General features: G+C 57.5%; 1 protein-coding gene and 1 pseudogene across 1 annotated transcript; one reads left to right on the forward strand and one right to left on the reverse strand.

Annotated features, from left to right (window-relative positions):
- Window positions 1-50: 50 nt before the first annotated feature.
- LOC133217023 (shematrin-like protein 1) lies at window positions 51-6,099 on the forward strand (annotated as a pseudogene).
- Window positions 6,100-12,551: 6,452 nt separating this feature from the next.
- LOC133217027 (tetratricopeptide repeat protein 5-like) lies at window positions 12,552-18,918 on the reverse strand. The gene is made up of 10 exons (XM_061362151.1): window positions 18,817-18,918; window positions 18,607-18,727; window positions 18,306-18,517; window positions 16,887-17,043; window positions 16,169-16,260; window positions 15,334-15,390; window positions 14,576-14,722; window positions 13,588-13,784; window positions 13,325-13,469; window positions 12,552-12,722 (listed from the first exon to the last, which is right to left on the reverse strand). Exons 1-10 carry the CDS (start codon window positions 18,916-18,918, stop codon window positions 12,582-12,584), a joined length of 1,371 nt encoding a protein of 456 aa, XP_061218135.1. The 3' UTR covers window positions 12,552-12,581.
- Window positions 18,919-19,472: the final 554 nt, after the last annotated feature.

The raw sequence follows: 19,472 nt of genomic DNA on the forward strand, positions 1-19,472 counted from the left end.
TGGAGTTGGGGCTCTATGGGGCTCTATGGGGTCTCTATGGTCTCTATGGTCTCTATGGGGCTCTATGGTCTCTATGGGGCTCTATGGGTCTCTATGGGTCTCTATGGTCTCTATGGGGCTCTATGGTCTCTATGGGGCTCTATGGGTCTCTATGGGGCTCTATGGGGCTCTATGGGGCTCTATGGGTCTCTATGGGGCTCTATGGGGCTCTATGGGTCTCTATGGGTCTCTATGGGTCTCTATGGGGCTCTATGGGTCTCTATGGGGTCTCTATGGGTCTCTATGGGGCTCTATGGGGCTCTATGGGGGTCTATGGGGCTCTATGGGGTCTCTATGGGGGCGCTATGTGTCTCTATGGGCCCCAGTGGGGTTTCTATGGGTCCTAATGGGGTGTTTATGGGGCGCTATGGGGTCTCTATGGGGTTTCTATGGGGCTCTATGGGTCCCTGTGGGGCTCTATAGGCCTCTATGGGTCTCTATGGGTCCTAATGGGGTGTTTATGGGGTGCTATAGGGTTTCTATGGGGCTCTATGGGTGCTATGGGGTCTCTATGGGGCTCTATGGGTCCTAATGGGGTGTTTATGGGGCGCTATGGGGTCTCTATGAGGTGCTATGTGGTTTCTATGGGGCTCTATGGGGTCTCTATGGGGCTCTATGGGTCTCTGTGGGGTCTCTCTGGGGCTCTATGGGTCCCTGTGGCGCTCTATAGGCCTCTATGGGTCTCTATGGGTCCTAACGGGGTGTTTATGGGGTGCTATAGGGTTTCTATGGGGCTCTATCGGGTGCTATGGGGTCTCTATGGGGTCTCTATGGGGTGCTGTGGGGTTTCTATGGGGCCTCTATGGGGTCTCTATGGGACTCTATGGGTCCCTCTGGGTCTCTATGGAGCCTCTATGGGTCTCTATGGGGCTCTATGGAGCCTCTATGGGTCTCTATGGGGCTCTATGGAGCCTCTATGGGTCTCTATGGGTCCGCCCCCTAACCCCTCCCTCCCAGGCCGCCTCCATCCCCTTCGAAACCGAGCCCCCCGCAGGCTTCTCCCCCCCCCCAGGCGGTAAGAACACCCCTCCCCCACCCCCCCCCTCCATCACCCCATAAGTATGGGTCAGCCCCATAGCTCCCTATGCACCCCCCCCATAGGCGGCTGCATGGTCCTGGAGCAAAAAGAGACCCCAATGGGGCTCAAAGACGAACCCTGCGGCCGAGATGCCCCTAAGGACCACGGTGGCTTGTGCCGGTGAGCATCGCTATGGGGCCAACGCTATGGGGCAGCCCCATAGAGCCCTATAGACCCCATCCTTACTCCTCCCGCCCGCTAGGGGGCACTACACCGAGTACCTGGTGCGCCTCATCAACCGCCACGGCCTGGACCCGCTCTCCCTTTACGACAGCGCCGAGCTGCGCGCAGCCGCAGAGCGCCACCTAGCGGCGGGGAGGACCCAGCGCCGGGACGGAGAAGGGGGCGTGGCCTACGAGCTGCGCCTGCGCGCTTTGCTCCAGCAGGAGGCGCCTCTGTGCGGCGGAGGAGGAAGGGGGGGCGTGGCTACGCGGAACACGTGACCAGGAACACGTGACCAGGAAGGAAGCGCGCCGGCGCGCCGCGGAAGCGCGGGGGAAAGACGCGTGGGGGAGAGGTTAAATACGGGGGGGGGGCGTTTTGCCGCGATAACTTTTCCCGCGATAACTTTTCCCGCGATAGTTTTGCCGCGATAGTTTTTGCCGCGGTATCCTGGTGGTGGTTGCCGCGTTATCGCGGTCGGGTTTTTATCGCGATACCGCGGGGGTTTTAGGTCCGTTATCGTGGCGCGCTGGAGCGGGAGGGTTTGTCGCGATATCGCGGGGGGGTTTAGTCGCGCTGTAGCGGCGCTTTTTGCCTCGTTATTGCGGTGGTTTTGGGCCCGATAGCCCGGCGGTGTTTAGCGCTCTATCGCGGCTCTTTCTTCAGCGCTGTCGCGGCCGGTTTTATCGCGATATCGCGGTGGTTTTAGTCGCGCTGTCGCGGTGCTTTTTGTCTCGCTATTGCACTGGTTTTTGGCCCGATAGCCTGGCGGTGTTCGACGCTCTATCGCGGGCGGTTTTATCGCGATATCGCGGTGCTTTTAGTCGCGCCATCGCGGCCGTGTTCACCCCGATATCGTGACATTTTCAGCTGCGCTATCGCGGCCGGTTTTGTCGCGGTGATTTTAATCGCGCTATCGCAGCGCGTTTAAGCCGACTATCGCGATCGATTTTATCGCGATATCTTGGCGGTGCTTAGCGCGCTGTGGGTCTCCCTTTCCCCGCCATACCCCCGGGCGCTGTTCAGCTCTCTATCGCGGCGCGTTTCCCTCGCGCTATCGCGCCCCCCCCCTCTATCGCGACAGGCCAGCCCATGTCGCCGCCCCCCCCTCCCCCCCAGCGTCGCCTGCGGGCCTGGCTGCTGGAGCAGGTGCAGAGCGGGCGCTACCCGGGGCTGGTGTGGGACGACCCCGAGCGGACGGCGCTGCGCATCCCCTGGCAACGGGGCGGGAAAGGGGGGGCGGGGAGCGCGCTCTGCAAGGTGACGTCACGGCCAGGGGGCGGGGCTAACGGGCGGTTGGTTGCTATGGGGATCCGTTGGTTCCTATGGGAGCCCATTGGTTTCTATGGGGGCCTATTGATCTCTATGGGAGCCCATTGACCCCCATTGATCCCTATGGGCCCCCATTGATCCCTATGGCCCCCATTGATCCCTATGGGAGCCCATTGACCCCCATTGATCCCTATGGGTCCCATTGATCCCTATGGGTCCCATTGATCCCTATGGGTCCCATTGATCCCTATGGGTCCCATTGATCCCTATGGGCCCCCATTGATCCCTATGGGCCCCCATTGATCCCAATGGGAGCCCATTGACACCCATTGATCCCTATGGGCCCCATTGATGCCTATGGGACCCCATTGAACCCCATTAGGAGCCATTGATCCCTATGGGCTCCCATTGATCCCTATGGCCCCCATTGATCCCTATGGGCCCTCATTGATCGCTATGGGCCCCCATTGATCCCAATGGGAGCCCATTGACACCCATTGATCCCTATGGGCCCCATTGATGTCTATGGGACCCCATTGACCCCCATTAGGAGCCATTGATCGTTATGGGAGCCCATTGACCCCCATTAGGAGCCATTGATCCCTATGGGACCCCATTGACCCCCATTAGAAGCCATTGATCCCTATGGGCCCCCATTGATCCCTATGGGACTCCATTGATCCCCATTGACCCCAGTGGGACCCCATTGATCCCTATGGGAGCCCATTGACCCCCATTAGGAGCCATTGGCTCCCATTGATCCCTATGGGACCCCATTGATCCCCATAGGCCCCCATTTATGGGGTCCTATTGAGCCCTATGGGTCCCTATTGATCCCTATGGGGTGCTTTGGTCCCTATGGGGCCCCATTGATTCCTATGGGATCCTATTGAGCCCAATGGGCCCCATTGATCCCTATGGGGTCCATTGTTCCCTTGGGCCCCATTGATCCCTATGGGCCCCATTGACCCCTATAAGCCCCATTGATCTCTATAGGTTCCATAGATCCCTATGGGCCCCATAGACCTTTATGGGCCTTCATTGATCCCTATGGGCCCCACTGATCCCTATGGGCCCCATTGACCCCTATAGGCCCCATAGACCCCTATAGGCCCCATTGACCCCTATAGGCCCCATAGACCCCTATAGGCCCCATAGACCCCTATAGGCCCCATAGACCCCTATAGGCCCCATTGACCTCTATAGACCCCATTGACTCCTATAGTCCCCATTGACCTCTATGGGCCCCATTGATCCCTATAGGCCCCATAGACCCCTATAGGCCCCATTGACCTCTATAGACCCCATTGACTCCTATAGTCCCCATTGACCTCTATGGGCCCCATTGATCCCTATAGGCCCCATTGACCTCTATAGACCCCATAGATCCCTATAGGCCCCATTGACCCCTATAGGCCTCATAGACCCCTATAGGCCCCATTGACCTCTATACACCCCATAGATCCCTATAGGCCCCATTGATTCCTATAGGCCCAATTGACCCCTATAGGCCCCATTGACCTCTATAGGCCCCATAGACCCCTATAGGCCCCACTGATCCCTATGGGCCCCACTGATCCCTATGGGTCCCATTGACCTGTATAGACCCCATTGATCCCTATTGGCCCCATTGATCCCTATAGGCCCCTATTGACCCCTGTGGCCCCCATAGACTCCCATTACCCCCATAGACCCCATTACCCCATAGACCCCCATAGACCCCATAGACCCCCATAGCCCCCCATTCCCCCATAGCCCCCCATTACCCCATAGCCCCCCATTCCCCCATAGCCCCCCATTCCCCCATAGACCCCATTCCCCCATAGCCCCCCATTACCCCATAGCCCCCCATTCCCCCATAGCCCCCCATTCCCCCATAGACCCCATTACCCCATAGCCCCCCATTACCCCATAGCCCCCCATTACCCCATAGCCCCCCATTACCCCATAGCCCCCCATAGCCCCCCATTCCCCCATTACCCCATTACCCCATAGCCCCCCATTACCCCATAGCCCCCCATTACCCCATAGCCCCCCATTACCCCCCATTACCCCCCATAGGCCTGGGCTGAATTCAAGGGCCGGGTCCCCCCCGGTGCCCCCCCGGACCCCGCTGGGTGGAAGTCCCGCCTCCGCTGCGCCCTCCATAAGAGCCCCGAGTTCCAGGAGCTGCCCCATAGATCCCAGCCCCATGGACACAACCCCTATAGGGTCTATAAGCTCCTGCCCCCCCGCCCTGAGGCGGGCAGCACAGGTAAAGGGGGGGTATGGGGGGGATATGGGGGGTCTATGGGGTGTCTATGGGGTGTCTATGGGGGTCTATGGGGTGCCTATGGAGGGCTATGGGGGGGTGCAGGCAGCGCGCTGCGGCGCGGCCGCTAGGGGGCGGTAGAGTGCTGCAGGGGGCGGGGTCAGGTGAGGACACGCCCCCCCCCACTCGTCTCTATTAGAGCCTATGGGGTCTCTATGGGTCTCTATGGGTCCCTATGGGGTCTCTATGGGGTCTCTATGGGTCTCTATGGGTCTCTATGGGGTCTCTATGGGGTCTCTATGGGTTCCTATGGGTCTCTATGGGGTCTCTATGGGGTCTCTATGGGTCTCTATGGGGTCTCTGGGGTCTCTATGGGGTCTCTATGGGTCTCTATGGGTCCCTATGGGTCTCTATGGGGTCTCTGTGGGTTCTCTATGAGTCCCTATGGGGTCTCTATGTGGTTTCTATGGGTCTCTGTGGGTCTCTATGGGGTCTCTATTGGGTCTCTATGGGTCTCTGTGGGGTCTCTATGGGTCTCTATGGGGTCTCTATGGGTCTCTATGGGGTCTCTATGGGTCTCTGGGGGTCTCTATGGGTCTCTGTGGGGTCTCTATGGGTCTCTGGGGGTCTCTATGGGTCTCTGTGGGGTCTCTATGGGTCTCTGGGGGTCTCTATGGGTCTCTATGGGGTCTCTATGGGTCTCTGGGGGTCTCTATGGGTCTCTGTGGGGTCTCTATGGGTCTCTGGGGTCTCTATGGGTCTCTATGGGGTCTCTGTGGGTCTCTATGGGGTCTCTATGGGTCCCTATGTGCCCCCCCTATGTCTCCCCTACCCCAGGCGGGAAGCGGCCCCGCCCCCAGCCGCCGGAGGCGCCGCCTCTGATTGGCTCCTGCGGAAGCCCCGCCCCCGACGAGGAGGAGACAGCAGCAGCAGAGGAGCCCCAGGAAGGGGGCGGAGCCTCCCCCGGTGGCCCCGCCCCCTCCGCGGGCCTGGCCCCGCCCTCCCACGTGACCCTGACCCTCAGCAGCCCCCGGCCGCTGCCTCCTGCCGAGGGTGAGGCCACGCCCCCTGCGGGCGGCAGCCAATGGGGGGAAAGGGGGGGCGGGCTATGGGGGTCTATGGGTTTGTATGGGGTCTGTATGGGTCTCTATGGGGTCTCTATGGGTCCCTATGGGTGCTAATGGGCTCTATTGGTCTCTATGGGTCTCTATGGTTCCCAGTGGGCTCTCTATGGGGTCTTTATGGTTCCCTATGGGTCTCTATGGGGTTTCTATTGGTCCCTACGTGGTCCCTGTAGTTCTCTATGGGTTATCTATGGGGCTGTATGGGGTCCCTGTGTGTCGCTATGGGTCCCTGGGGGGGCTCTATGTGTCCCTATGGGGTCTTTATGGGTGTCTATGGGGTCTCTATGGGTCTCTATGGGGTCTCTGTGGGTCTCTATGTGTCTCTATGGGGTCTCTATGGGTCTCTACGGGTCCCAATGGAGTCCCTATGGGGTCTCTATGGGGTCTCTATGGGTCTCTATGGGTCTCTATGGGGTCCCTATGGGGTCTCTATGGGTCTCTATGGGGTCTCTATGGGTCTCTATGGGGTCCCTATGGGGTCTCTATGGGGTCTCTATGGCTCTCTATGGGGTCTCTATGGGTTCCAATGGGGTCCTTAGGGGTCTCTATGTGTCCCTATGGGGTCTCTATGGGGTCTCTATGGGGTCTCTATGGGTCCCTATGGGGTCCCTATGGGGTCCCTATGTGTCCCTATATCCCCCTATACATCTCTATGCTTCTCTACCCCCCACAGGCCCCCATTGCCTCCTCCTCTCCCTCCACCCCATTGGCTCCCCCTGCTCCTCCCTCCTCCTCCCCCCCGGCGACTTCCTCCTCCAAGCCCCGCCCCCTCCCCCCCCCGCCCCCCTCCTCTATGGGGCAGCCCCACCCCTCCTCCCCCTCCTCCTCTTAACCCCCACCCAACCCCATAGCCCTATAGGGCAGCTCCTTATGGGGCTGCGCCTCCTATTGGCCAGTGCCCCACGGGGCCTATACCTACGCTTGAGACCATGGGGTCCTCCCGGCCGCCAGGGGGCGCTGCGGCTCCGCGCCCCACACGCCCCCCAAGGGCTGACCCCCGGTGAACTGGTGCTGGCCTTTGATGCTGAGCGCTTCCGGAAGGGTGAGAGCCAATGGGGGGTCAATGGGGGGACAATGGGGAGCCAATGGGAGTCAATGGGGTGTATTGGGGTGTATTGGGGTGTATTGGGTCCATTGGGGTGTATTGGGTCCATTGGGATGCATTGGGGTCCATTGGGATGCATTGGGTCAATTGGGGTCCATTGGGATGCATTGGGATCCATTGGGGTCCATTGGGGTGCATTGGGTCCATTGGGGTGCATTGGGTCCATTGGGATGCATTGGGGTCCATTGGGGTGCATTGGGGTCCATTGGGGTGCATTGGGATGCATTGGGGTCCATTGGGATGCATTGGGTCCATTGGGGTCCATTGGGGTGCATTGGGTCCATTGGGGTGCATTGGGTCCATTGGGATGCATTGGGTCCATTGGGGTGCATTGGGGTCCATTGGGTCCATTGGGATGCATTGGGTCCATTGGGGTCCATTGGGATGCATTGGGGTCCATTGGGGTCCATTGGGTCCATTGGGGTGCATTGGGGTCCATTGGGATGCATTGGGTCCATTGGGGTCCATTGGGATGCATTGGGTCCATTGGGGTCCATTGGGGTGCATTGGGGTGCATTGGGTCCATTGGGGTGCATTGGGATGCATTGGGGTCCATTGGGATGCATTGGGGTGCATTGGGATGCATTGGGTCCACTTGGATGCATTGGGTCCATTGGGGTCCATTGGGATGTATTGGTGTCCATTGGGGTCCATTGGGGTGCATTGGGGTCCATTGGGGTGCATTGGGGTCCATTGGGATGCATTGGGGTCCATTGGGGTGCATTGGGTCCATTGGGGTCCATTGGGATGCATTGGGTCCATTGGGGTCCATTGGGGTGCATTGGGGTGCATTGGGTCCACTGGGGTGCATTGGGTCCATTAGGATGTATTGGGGTCCGTTGGGATGCATTGGGTCAATTGGGGTCCATTGGGATGCATTGGGGTCCATTGGGGTCCATTGGGATGCATTGGGTCCATTGGGGTGCATTGGGTCCATTGGGATGCATTGGGGCCATTGGGGTCCATTGGGATGCATTGGGTCCATTGGGGTGCATTGGGGTCCATTGGGATGCATTGGGTCCATTGGGGTGCATTGGGTCCATTGGGGTGCATTGGGTCCATTGGGATGCATTGGGTCCATTGGGGTCCATTGGGATGCATTGGGTCCATTGGGGTGCATTGGGGTGCACTGGGGTCCATTGGGATGCATTGGGGTGCATTGGGATGCATTGGGGTCCATTGGGATGCATTGGGTCCATTGGGGTCCATTGGGGTGCATTGGGTCCATTGGGGTCCATTGGGGTGCATTGGGTCCATTGGGGTCCATTGGGATGCATTGGGTCCATTGGGATGCATTGGGATTTATTGGGGTCCATTGGGATGCATTGGGGTCCATTGGGGTGCATTGGGTCCATTGGTCCCCATTGCCCCCCATTGCCCCCCAGAGGTTCGGGAGCACCGGGCAGGGGCCCCGAGGCCGGAGCCGAGCGTGAGCCTGGAGCTGGGGGAGAGCCCGGGGGCAGGGATCCGCATCCAGGTGAGGGCTGGGCCTGGCAGCCCATAATAACCCCAGTATAACCCAGTATAACCCAGTATAGCCCATTATAGCCCATTATACACCATAATAACCCCATTATAGCCCATTATAACCCCGTTATAACCCATTATAACCCCATTTACCCCATTATAACCCCATTATAACCCATTATACCCCATTATACCCCATAATAACCCCATTTGCCCCATTATAACCCCATTATAACCCATTATAACCCTTTATAACCCATTATAACCCCATTGAAACCCATTATAACCTCATTATAACCCATTATACCCCATTATAACCCATTATACTCCATTATAGCCTATTATAACCCATTATAACCCCATTGAAACCCATTATAACCTCATTATAACCCATTACACCCCATTATAACTCCATAAGAACCCATTATACCCCATTATAACCCCATTATAACCCCATTATAACCCATTAGAACCCATTATACTTCCATTATACCCTATTATAACCCCATTCACCCCATAATAACCCCATTCCATCCCGTAACCCCATTCTACCCATTATAACCCATTATACCCCATTATACCCTATGGTAAACCCCTTCCATCCCATAATAACCTGTACCATCCCATAACCCCCTTCCATCCCGTAATAACCCCTTCCATCCCATAATAACCCCATTCTACCCTATGGTAGCCCCCGTTCCATCCCATAATAACCCCCTTCCATCCCATAATAACCCCATTGCACCCCATAATAACCCCATTCCATCTCATGATAACCCCATTATACCCTATGATAACCCCTTTCCATCCCATAATAACCCCATTATACCTCATTATAACCCATTATATCTTATGATAACCCCATTCCATCCCATAATAACCCTTCCCCGGTTCCATCCCATAATAACCCTATTACACCCCATTATAGCCCATTATACCCCATAATAACCCAGTTCCATCCCATAATAACCCCCTTCCACCCCATAATAACCCCATTATACCCCGATAACCCCTTTCCATCCCAAAATAACCCCATTATACCCCATTATAACCCATTATACCCCATAATAACCCCCTTCCATCCCATAATAACCCCCCTTCCATCCCATAATAACCCCATTATACCCCATTATAACCCATTATACCCCATAATAACCCAGTTCCATCCCATAATAACCACCTCCCATCCCATAAGAACCCCATTATACCCCATAATAACCCAGTTCCATCCCATAATAACCCCATTATAACCCATTATACCCCATTATACCCTATGATAAACCCCTTCTATCCCATAATAACCCCATTCCATCCCATAATAACCCCATTGCACCCCATTATAACCCCATTGCATCCCATTATAACCCCATTCCATCCCATTATAACCCCATTGCACCCCATAATAACCCCATTCCATCCCATAATAACCCCATTACACCCCATTATACCCCATAATAACCCAGTTCTATCCCGTAATAACCCAGTTCCATCCCATAATAACCCCCCCTCCCCCTCCCATTGCAGCTGGCCCAGGCCTTCGCCCAGCCCCTCCTGGACGAGCCCCATTGACCCCGCCCCCTCTGCCCTCATTGGACGCCGCTCCCAGAGGCCCGCCCCTGCCGCTCTCTGATTGGCTGCGCACCGGAACCTCGGCTTTTAACCCTAAATCTGCCCTTTTGGACCCAAAAGCGGCCTCTTTGGAGCCCTTTATGGCCTTATATGGCGTGATGATGACGTCATATCGTTATATCGGGGTTAATTCGGGTTATTTTGGGTTTAATTCGCTTTATATCGGGTTTAATTCGCTTTATATCGGGTTTAATTCAATTTATATCGGGTTTAATTCACTTTATATCGGGTTTAATTCAATTTATTTTGATTTATATTAAGTTTAATTCCCTTTTATTCCCTTTTATTCCCTTTTTAATCCATTTTATTGGGGATTTATTGCCTTAAATCCGTGTTTTTTGCCTTTAATTCCCCTTTAATGGGGTTTTAATGCCCCTTTATTCCCTTTTATTTCCATTTATTCCCTTTAATTCGCGATTTATTGCCTAAAATCCAGGTTTTTCGCCTTTAATTGGGTTTTAATTCCCTTTGATTCCCTTCTAATTCCCTTTTATTCCCATTTAATGCCTTTTAATTCACTTTTAATCCCTTTTTATTCCCTTTAATTCACAATTTATTGCCCAAAATCACGGTTTTTTGCCTTTAATTCAATTTTAATTCCCTTTTAATTCTTTTATTTTCATTTAATCCCTTTTAATTTACTTTTAATTCACTATTCACTTTTATTCCTTTTAATTCACAATTTATTGCCCTAAATCCACGTTTTTTGCCTTTAATTCCCTTTCAACCGGGTTTTATTCCCTTTTATTCCCATTTAATCCCTTTTGATTCCCTTTAATCCCTTCATTTCGCCATTGAGACCCATAGAGACCCCATAGAGACCCCATAGAGACCCCATAGGGACCCCATAGGGAGCCATAGGGCAGAGGGGGCGTGGCCTCAGTTGACCCTGGCACTATGGCGCCCCCTAGTGGATGCGCCGCAACGCGCGCACCCCGTAGAGCCCTCCCCGCTCCCCTTCCTTGACGTCACTTCCGGTCTCCGCCCCTTGCCCCGCCCACTCCCATGATGCCCCGCGGCCGCTCCTCACTGCCCCCTGGCGCCTACCGCGAGTACGAGGCCGCGATGGCGGCGCTGGGGCTGCCCCATGGATGTGGGGCAGAGGAAGAGGAGGAAGAGGAAGAGGAAGGGGGGGGCCCCCTGCCCCCAGCGCTGCTCCAGGACCTCCATTGCCTGCAGCAGGTGGGACCCATAAGTGTGGGGCATTGAGCCCCATTGAACCCCATTGCCCTCCACTGAGCCCCATTGAGCCCCATTGACCCCCATAACAGGCGCTGAGCCCCGGCTTCGTGGCAGCCATCTTGGAGGAGGAAAAGGAGGAGCCCAAGATGGCGGCCCCCACGATGGTAGAGCCCTCAGACAAAATGGCGGCCGCCGTGGAGGCGGGGCCTCCGGCCAAGATGGCGGCTATAGGCACATCCAAGATGGCGGACACCACCGGTAAGGGAGAGAGGCCCGAGGTGGTGGTCACGTGGTGCACGCTGGCGCCCAAGATGGCGGCCACGGTGCAGAAACGGCCCCGAAGGAAGATGGCGGCCGCCATGGAGAGGGGAGATGGGGCCAAAATGGCCGCTTTCAAGATGGCCGCCGCCGTTCAAACCGCGTGGGGCAAGATGGCGGCACCCATGAGGGAGGTGGAGCCCTACAAGATGGCGGCCATCATGGGAGTCTTAGCTGCTTCCAAGATGGCCACCGTGGAGTGTTTATCCCCTCCCAAGATGGCGGCCCCCATAGCGATACCGCCCCCATCGTTCATCATGGCGGCCCCATGGGGGGATGCAGACCCACCTAAGATGGCCGCCACCATAGAGGCACCGTCGCCATCCAAGATGGCTGCCCCCATGGAGGAGCCAGCATCCAGCATGGCCACCATCATAGAAGCAGACCCAAACAAGATGGCCGCCATATCGGTTATCACCACCCATCATGGCGGCCTCCATGGGGAGACCATCATCCAAGATGGCGATCTCCATGGGGAAACCATCATTCAAGATGGAGGTCTCCATGAGGGCTCCAAAATCCAAGATGGCATCCTCCATATTGACACCATCATCCAAGATGGCGGCCTCCATGAGGGAACCAAGATCCAAGATGGCGGCCTCCATGTTGACACCACCATCCAAGATGGCGGCCTCCATGAGGGAACCAAGATCCAAGATGGCGGCCTCCATGTTGACAACCAAGATGGCCACCGCCAGGAGATGCCCCGCCCCACCCAAGATGGCGCCCACCATTGACCCACACCCCTTCCTATTGGCTGCTTTATTACCCTATAACCCCCCCCCAAGATGGCTGCCTCCATTGTTCAATCCAATATGGCCGCTTCCGTTACTGCTTCAAGATGGCCGCTTGCATTGATGCATCCAATATGGCCGCCTCCATTGCTCCATCCAATATGGCCGCCCCCACACAACCTCTGGCCCCGCCCAGGCGCCGGCGCGGGCTCTGATTGGCTCAGGGCTCGGGGGGCGTGGCCTGGGCGGGGTCTGCCCGCAGCAGGAGGCGGGCGGGGGCGAGGGCGGAGCCCGGGGGGGGGCGGCCGTTGATGAGCAGGGAGAGGGGGGAGGGGACCCGGACCCCCAGGAAGGAGAATGTCTGGGGGGGAGGGGAGGGTTAGGGACCCATAGAGACCCCATAGAGGCCCATAGAGACCCCATAGAGACCCATAGAGACCCATAGAGACCCCATAGCACCCCATAGAGGCCCATAGAGACCCATAGAGACCCATAGAGACCCCATAGAGACCCCATAGAGACCCATAGAGACCCCATAGCACCCCATAGAGGCCCATAGAGACCCCATAGAGACCCATAGAGACCCATAGAGACCCCATAGCACCCCATAGAGACCCCATAGAGGCCCATAGAGACCCCATAGAGAACTATAAAGTCCCCATAGAGCCCCACAGAGCCCTAGAGACCCCCATATAAACCCCATATGCACCCCATAGACTCACATAAACCCTCTACAGAGCCCTATAAAGACCCCATAGAGACCCATAGAGAACCATTGACCCCATAGACCCTCCATAGAGCCCCACAGAGACCCCATTACCCCCCATAGAGCCCCCATAGATGCCATATATCCCCCCCAAGACCCCATAGAGACCCCATAGAGCCCCATAGAGAACCATAGAGCCCCATAGAGACCCATAGAGACCCCATAGAGCCCCATAGCGCCCCATATCCCCCCCTTACCTGCCCCTGGTGTTGGTGCTGATGCTGCTTGAGGCACGGCCGGGGCACGGCCACGCTGTCGCCGACGGCCACCGTCCAATCAGGAGCCGCGTTATAGACAGTGATGGCGGCCACGCCCCCTGCTCCATCAGCCAATCCCAGCACACTATGGGGGAGGGGGGGAGTGACGTCATCACCTCCCCATAGCCCCACCCCCTATTCCATATAAGGAAAGGGGAAGGGGGGAATGGGGGGGGGGGGGGTTAAAAGGGGGCGGGGCTTACTATGGGACCCGCCCCTCCGGGGCGCAGGTGAAGAGGACGCGGCCAATCAGAGCGCGGCGGGGGTTGGGCCCTGGGCGGAGCTCGCTCAAAGGGGCGGGGCTTAAGGAAGGGGGGAGCGGGGGGGAGGGGGGGGAAGAGGTGGGGGAGGGGTGGGAAGGGTCCGGGCGGCTCCGGCGCCGCTTCCCACGGGATGGGGGCTGGGAATGGGGGGGGAGACCCCATTGAGCCCCATTGAACCCATTGAACCCCATTGAATCCATTGAACCCCATTGAATCCACTGAGCCCCATTGAACTCATTGAGCCCCATTGAAACCCATTGAGCCCCATTGAATCCATTGAGCCCCATTGAACCCATTGAGCCCCATTGAAACCATTGAGCCCCATTGAGCCCCATTGAAACCCATTGAGCCCCATTGAAACCCACTGAGCCCCATTGAATCCATTGAGCCCCATTGAAACCCACTGAGGCCCATTGAACCCATTGAGCCCCATTGAACCCCATTGAGCCCCATTGAATCCATTGAGCCCCATTGAACCCATTGAGCCCCATTGAAACCATTGAGCCCCATTGAAACCATTGAGCCCCATTGAATCCATTGAGCCCCATTGAAACCCATTGAGCCCCATTGAATCCATTGAGCCCCATTGAACCCATTGAGCCCCATTGAACCCATTGAGCCCCATTGAATCCATTGACCCCCTTTGAGCCCATTGAGCCCCACTGAAACCCAATGAGCCCCACTGAACCCACTGAGCCCCACTGAATCCCACTGAGCACCACTGAATCCATTCAGCCCCATTGAACCCCACTGAACCCCATTAAGACCCATTGAACCCATTGAGCCCTATGGAATCCCATTGAGCCCCACTGATGCCATTGAATCCACTGACCCCCATTGATCCCCATTGAACCCACTGACCCCCATTGACCCCATTAATCCCCATTGACCCCATTGCCCCCCCCCACCCTAACCCCGCCCCTCTCACCCGATTGGCCAGCGCCGTGCAGAGGCGGGACAGGAAGTCCAGGAGCTGGGCGTGGCGGCGCCGAGGCTCCGCCCACCCCGGCGCCAGCGCCCCCGCCCGGCTCAGCCCCTCCAGTGCCGCCCCATAGCGCTCCTCGTACTGCAGCAGCTGCAACGGCACCTCCCATTGGCTGCCGCGCCCCAGAGACGGCCTCTGATTGGCTGCTATCCCTTCCCTCCCCTCTAACAGCGCCTCCCATTGGCTGCGACTCGGCCTCGCAGCTGAGCCAGCACCCGCACTATGGCGCCCCCTGCTGGTCAGATGTAACAGCGCCTCCCATTGGCTGCGGCTCCCCCCCCACCCCAGCCAGCACCCGCACTATGGCGCCCCCTGCTGGTCAGATGTAACAGCGCCTCCCATTGGCTGCGGCTCCCCCCCCACCCAGCCACCACCCGCACTATGGCGCCCCCTGCTGGCGCAGATACAACAGCGCCTCCCCATTGGCTGCCGCGTCCGTTGGCTGCGCTCTGATTGGCTGGCGCCCCACAACACGTTGGCCAGCCCCCCCCCGGCGCTAAAGGAGGGACCCTATTGGAGGGCTGCTGTGGTGGCCACGCCCCTTTGAATGCCTTATATGGATAGCCACCCCCCCCCATGGGCTCTTAATGAGCCAATAGGAAGCGGGTTGGGGAGGCCACGCCCCCAAGCTGGGTTCTTGGACCCTATTGGATGCCTCAAGTACCCAAGCCCCGCCCCCTGCACCCCATTGGCTGACTCACGGTGGCGCGGTTGAGGTGCAGGTCCGGGTTATTGGCTGCGTCTGGGTCCACGCGCTCCTATGGGGCAGGGCCATTGGTGGGGAATGCCCCATAGAGAGCCCTCTGCCCCATAGGAAACCCCCTGCCCCATAGAGAGCCCTCTGCCCCATAGCGACACCCCATAGGGTCCCACCTGCCCCATAACGAACCCCCATAGGGACCACCCTGCCCCATAGAGAGCCCTCTGCCCCATAGCAACACCCCATAGGGACCACCCTGCCCCATAGAGAGCCCTCTGCCCCATAGCGACACCCCATAGGGACCACCCTGCCCCATAGTGAACCCCCATAGGGAGCACCCTGCCCCATAGAGAGCCCTCTGCCCCATAGCGACACCCCATAGGGTCCCACCTGCCCCATAATGAACCCCCATAGGGACCACCCTGCCCCATAGAGAGCTCTCTGCCCCATAGCGACACCCCATAGGGTCCCACCTGCCCCATAACGAACCCCCATAGGGGCCTTCCTGCCCCATAGAGACCTTCTGCCCCATAGCAACACCCCATAGTGACCACCCTGCCCCATAGTGACACCCCATAGGGAGCACCCTGCCCCATAACCACCTTCTGCCCCATAGCCCCACCCCACAGAGACCCTATAGGAACTTCCTGCCCCATAGCAACACCCCATAGGAACCCCCCTTCCCTATAGAAACTCCTCTGCCCCACAGAAACCCCATAGCCCTATATTAGAGACCCACCATAGACATCACAGCCCCACAGCCCTGCCCCATAGAGACCTGTCCAGCCCCATAGGGACCCCTCCCAGCCCCATAGGGCCCCCCCTGCCCCACATACGGCCTGTGCGTAGGCGCCCAGGGCCCGGCGCGCGGCCTCGGGGCTCTGCCCCCCAGCGAAGAAGAGCGACACATAGGCATTGCCCAGCACATCTGGGGACACAGAGACCCATAGAGACCCATAGAGACCCATAGAGACCCATAGAGACCCATAGAGACCCATAGAGACCCATAGAGACCCCATAGAGACCCATAGAGACCCATTGAGACCCATAGAGACCCCATAGAGACCCATTGAGACCCATAGAGACCCCATAGAGACCCATAGAGACCCCATAGAGAGCCCATAGAGACCCATAGGGACCCATAGAGACGCATAGAGACCCCATAGAGACCCCATAGACCCCCATAGAGAACCCATATAGCCCCATAGACCCCCATAGAGAGCCCAGAGATCCCATAGAGATCCCACAGACCCCCATAGTCCCCTCTTTACCCCCCCATAGACCAGAGAGAGGGGGCGTGTCCTCATCTGACCCCGCCCCCTGCAGCACTATACCGCCCCCTAGCGGCCGCGCCGCAGCGCGCTGCCTGCACCCCCCCCCATAGCCCTCCATAGGCACCCCATAGACCCCCATAGACCCCCCATAGACCCCCCATAGAGCCCCCATAGAGCCCCATAGCCCCCCATAGACCCCCATAGACCCCCCATAGAGCCCCATAGACCCCCATAGACCCCCATAGACCCCCATAGAGCCCCATAGCGCCCCATAGCTCACACCAGGAGGCCCCATCGCAGGGCTGGCAGCGCACGGCGGCCTCGGCCTGGGCCAGGCTCTCCCTTAGGGCCCCTCCCCCACCGCCGGCCCTCAGCACCACGGACAGGAGGCGGCGGGCCCTGGCCTCCGCCCCCGGCGTGACGTCACGGGGGCGGGGCTAAAGCGGCAGCCAATGGGAGGAGAGAGGGGTGGGGTTAGAGGGAGGGAGGGGTCAATGGGCGGGGGGGGGAATGAGCAGCCATGGACCCTCTCTATAGGGTCCAATTGGCTTCTATGGAGCCCCATAACCCCCCTATATCCCCCCTTTAACCCCATAGAGCCCCCCATAGAGCCCACATAACCCCCTATATCCCCCCTTTAACCCCATAGAGCCCCCCATAGAGCCCACATAACCCCCTATATCCCCCCTTTAACCCCATAGAGCCCCCCATAGAGCCCCCATAACCCCCTATATCCCCCCTTTAACCCCATATAGCCCCCCATAGAGCCCCCATAACCCCCTATATCCCCCCTTTAACCCCATATAACCCCCCATAGAGCCCCCATAACCCCCTATATCCCCCCTTTAACCCCATATAACCCCCCATAGAGCCCCCATAATCCCCTATATCCCCCCTTTAACCCCATAGAGCCCCCCATAGAGCCCCATAACGCCCTATATCCCCCCTTAACCCCCATTAACCCCCCATAGATCCCCCATAACCCCCTATATCCCCCTTTAACCCCATATAACCCCCCATAGATACCCCATAACCCCCTATATCCCCCCTTTAACCCCATATAACCCCCACAGAGCCCCATAACCCCCTATATCCCCCTTTAACCCATATAACCCCATAGAGCCCCCATAACCCCCTATATCCCCCCTTAACCCCATATAACCCCCCATAGAGCCCCATAACCCCCTATATCCCCCCTTTAACCCCATATAACCCCCATAGAGCCCCATAACCCCCTATATCCCCCCTTTAACCCCATATAACCCCCATAGGGCCCCCATAACCCCCTATATCCCCCCTTTAACCCCCCATAGCCCCCTATATCCCCCCTTTAACCCCACAGAGCCCCCCATAGAGCACCCATAACCACCTATATCCCCCCTTTAACCCCCATAACCCCCTATATCTGCAATACAACCCCCTATATCCCCCCAACCGCCATATAACCCCCTATATCCTCCAACTCCATATAACCCCCTATACACCCCATATAACCCCCTATATCCCCCATATAACCCCCTATACACCCCATATAACCCCCAATATCCCCCCCAACCACCATATAACCCCCAATATCCCCCCCAACCACCCTATAACCCCCATATAACCCCTTATATCCCCCTATAACCCCCTATACACCCCATATAACCCCCTATACACCCCACAGAACCCCCCTCTACCCCCCCCCAGCCCCACTCACATGCGCCAAGGCCCCCCTGAAGCAGGCCCGGGCTCCCTCCAGGTCCCCCCGTGCCCATTGGAGCTCTCCCAAGCGGATCCAAGCAGAGGCCAGGCCCGGATCCAGCTTCACAGCCCGGCTCAGGGCCTGCTCCACTTGGGGGGCAGCCGTGGGGCAGACCCCTAAGGCCTCAGCCTGCAGCTCCAAGGCTCGTCCACGGGCCTGTTGGGACACTTAGGACCCCAAACCCCCCCTTTCCATAAGTGACCCCATTGGAATCAATGGGGCTGCCCCATAGCGACGCTGCCCCCCCCACAAGTACCATGCACGGCCTCCATTAAGCGCACGGTCCGCTCCATCTCTTGCTCCAACGTGACCTCGGGGTCATTCGGAGGGTCAGAGGTCAACGAGACCCGGAAGCGCTGCAGCTCCGACACCAGCTCCTATAGAAAGAAAGGGGAAAAAGGGGGTTTAAAATGGGGGGACCCCCAAAAACGCTTCCCCCCCCCATAAAGGGGTCCCCCCCATTCACCTCCAGCTTCTTTAAGGCCTCTTCGTCTCCATCCCCTTCCTCTTCGGCCCCTTCAGGCCCGGCCTCGGCCTCCGGCCCTTCGGCCGCCGCCGCCATTGCCATCGCCGCGGCTTGGCGGCACGGCGCATGCGCAGCCGGAAGCGGGCGCCGCGCTCTACGCATGCGTAAGGAGCGTCAGCCAATGGGGAGAGAGGAACTCAGCGTGGGCCACGCCCCCCTCCCACCCCTCAGTCGAGAGCCGGACGCCGAGGAGGAGGCAGCTCCTGCTTTATTCCCCCTTTATTTCCCCATTTCCACCTTTATTCTCCCTTTATTTTACCATTTTCACCTTTATTTCCCCATTTCCACCTTTATTTTCCCGTTTCCAGCTTTATTCCCCCTTTATTTTCCCATTTCCTCCGTTATTTCCCCATTTCCACCTTTATTTTACCATTTCCAGCTTTATTTCCCCCTTTATTTTCCCATTTCCCCATTTCCACCTTTATTCCCCCTTTATTTTCCCATTTTCCCCTTTATTTCACCATTTCCAGCTTTATTCTCCCTTTATTTTCCCATTTTCCCCTTTATTTCACCATTTCCAGCTTTATTCTCCCTTTATTTTCCCCTTTTCCCCTTTATTTCCCCATTTCCACCTTTATTTTACCATTTCCACATTT

The sequence above is a fragment of the Neopsephotus bourkii genome, unplaced genomic scaffold, assembly GCF_033783945.1.
Source record: "Neopsephotus bourkii isolate Nb327-2 ecotype Australia unplaced genomic scaffold, CSIRO-AGI_Nbou_v1 NB_1081, whole genome shotgun sequence".
In the NCBI taxonomy this organism is placed as follows: Eukaryota; Metazoa; Chordata; class Aves; order Psittaciformes; family Psittacidae; genus Neopsephotus; species Neopsephotus bourkii.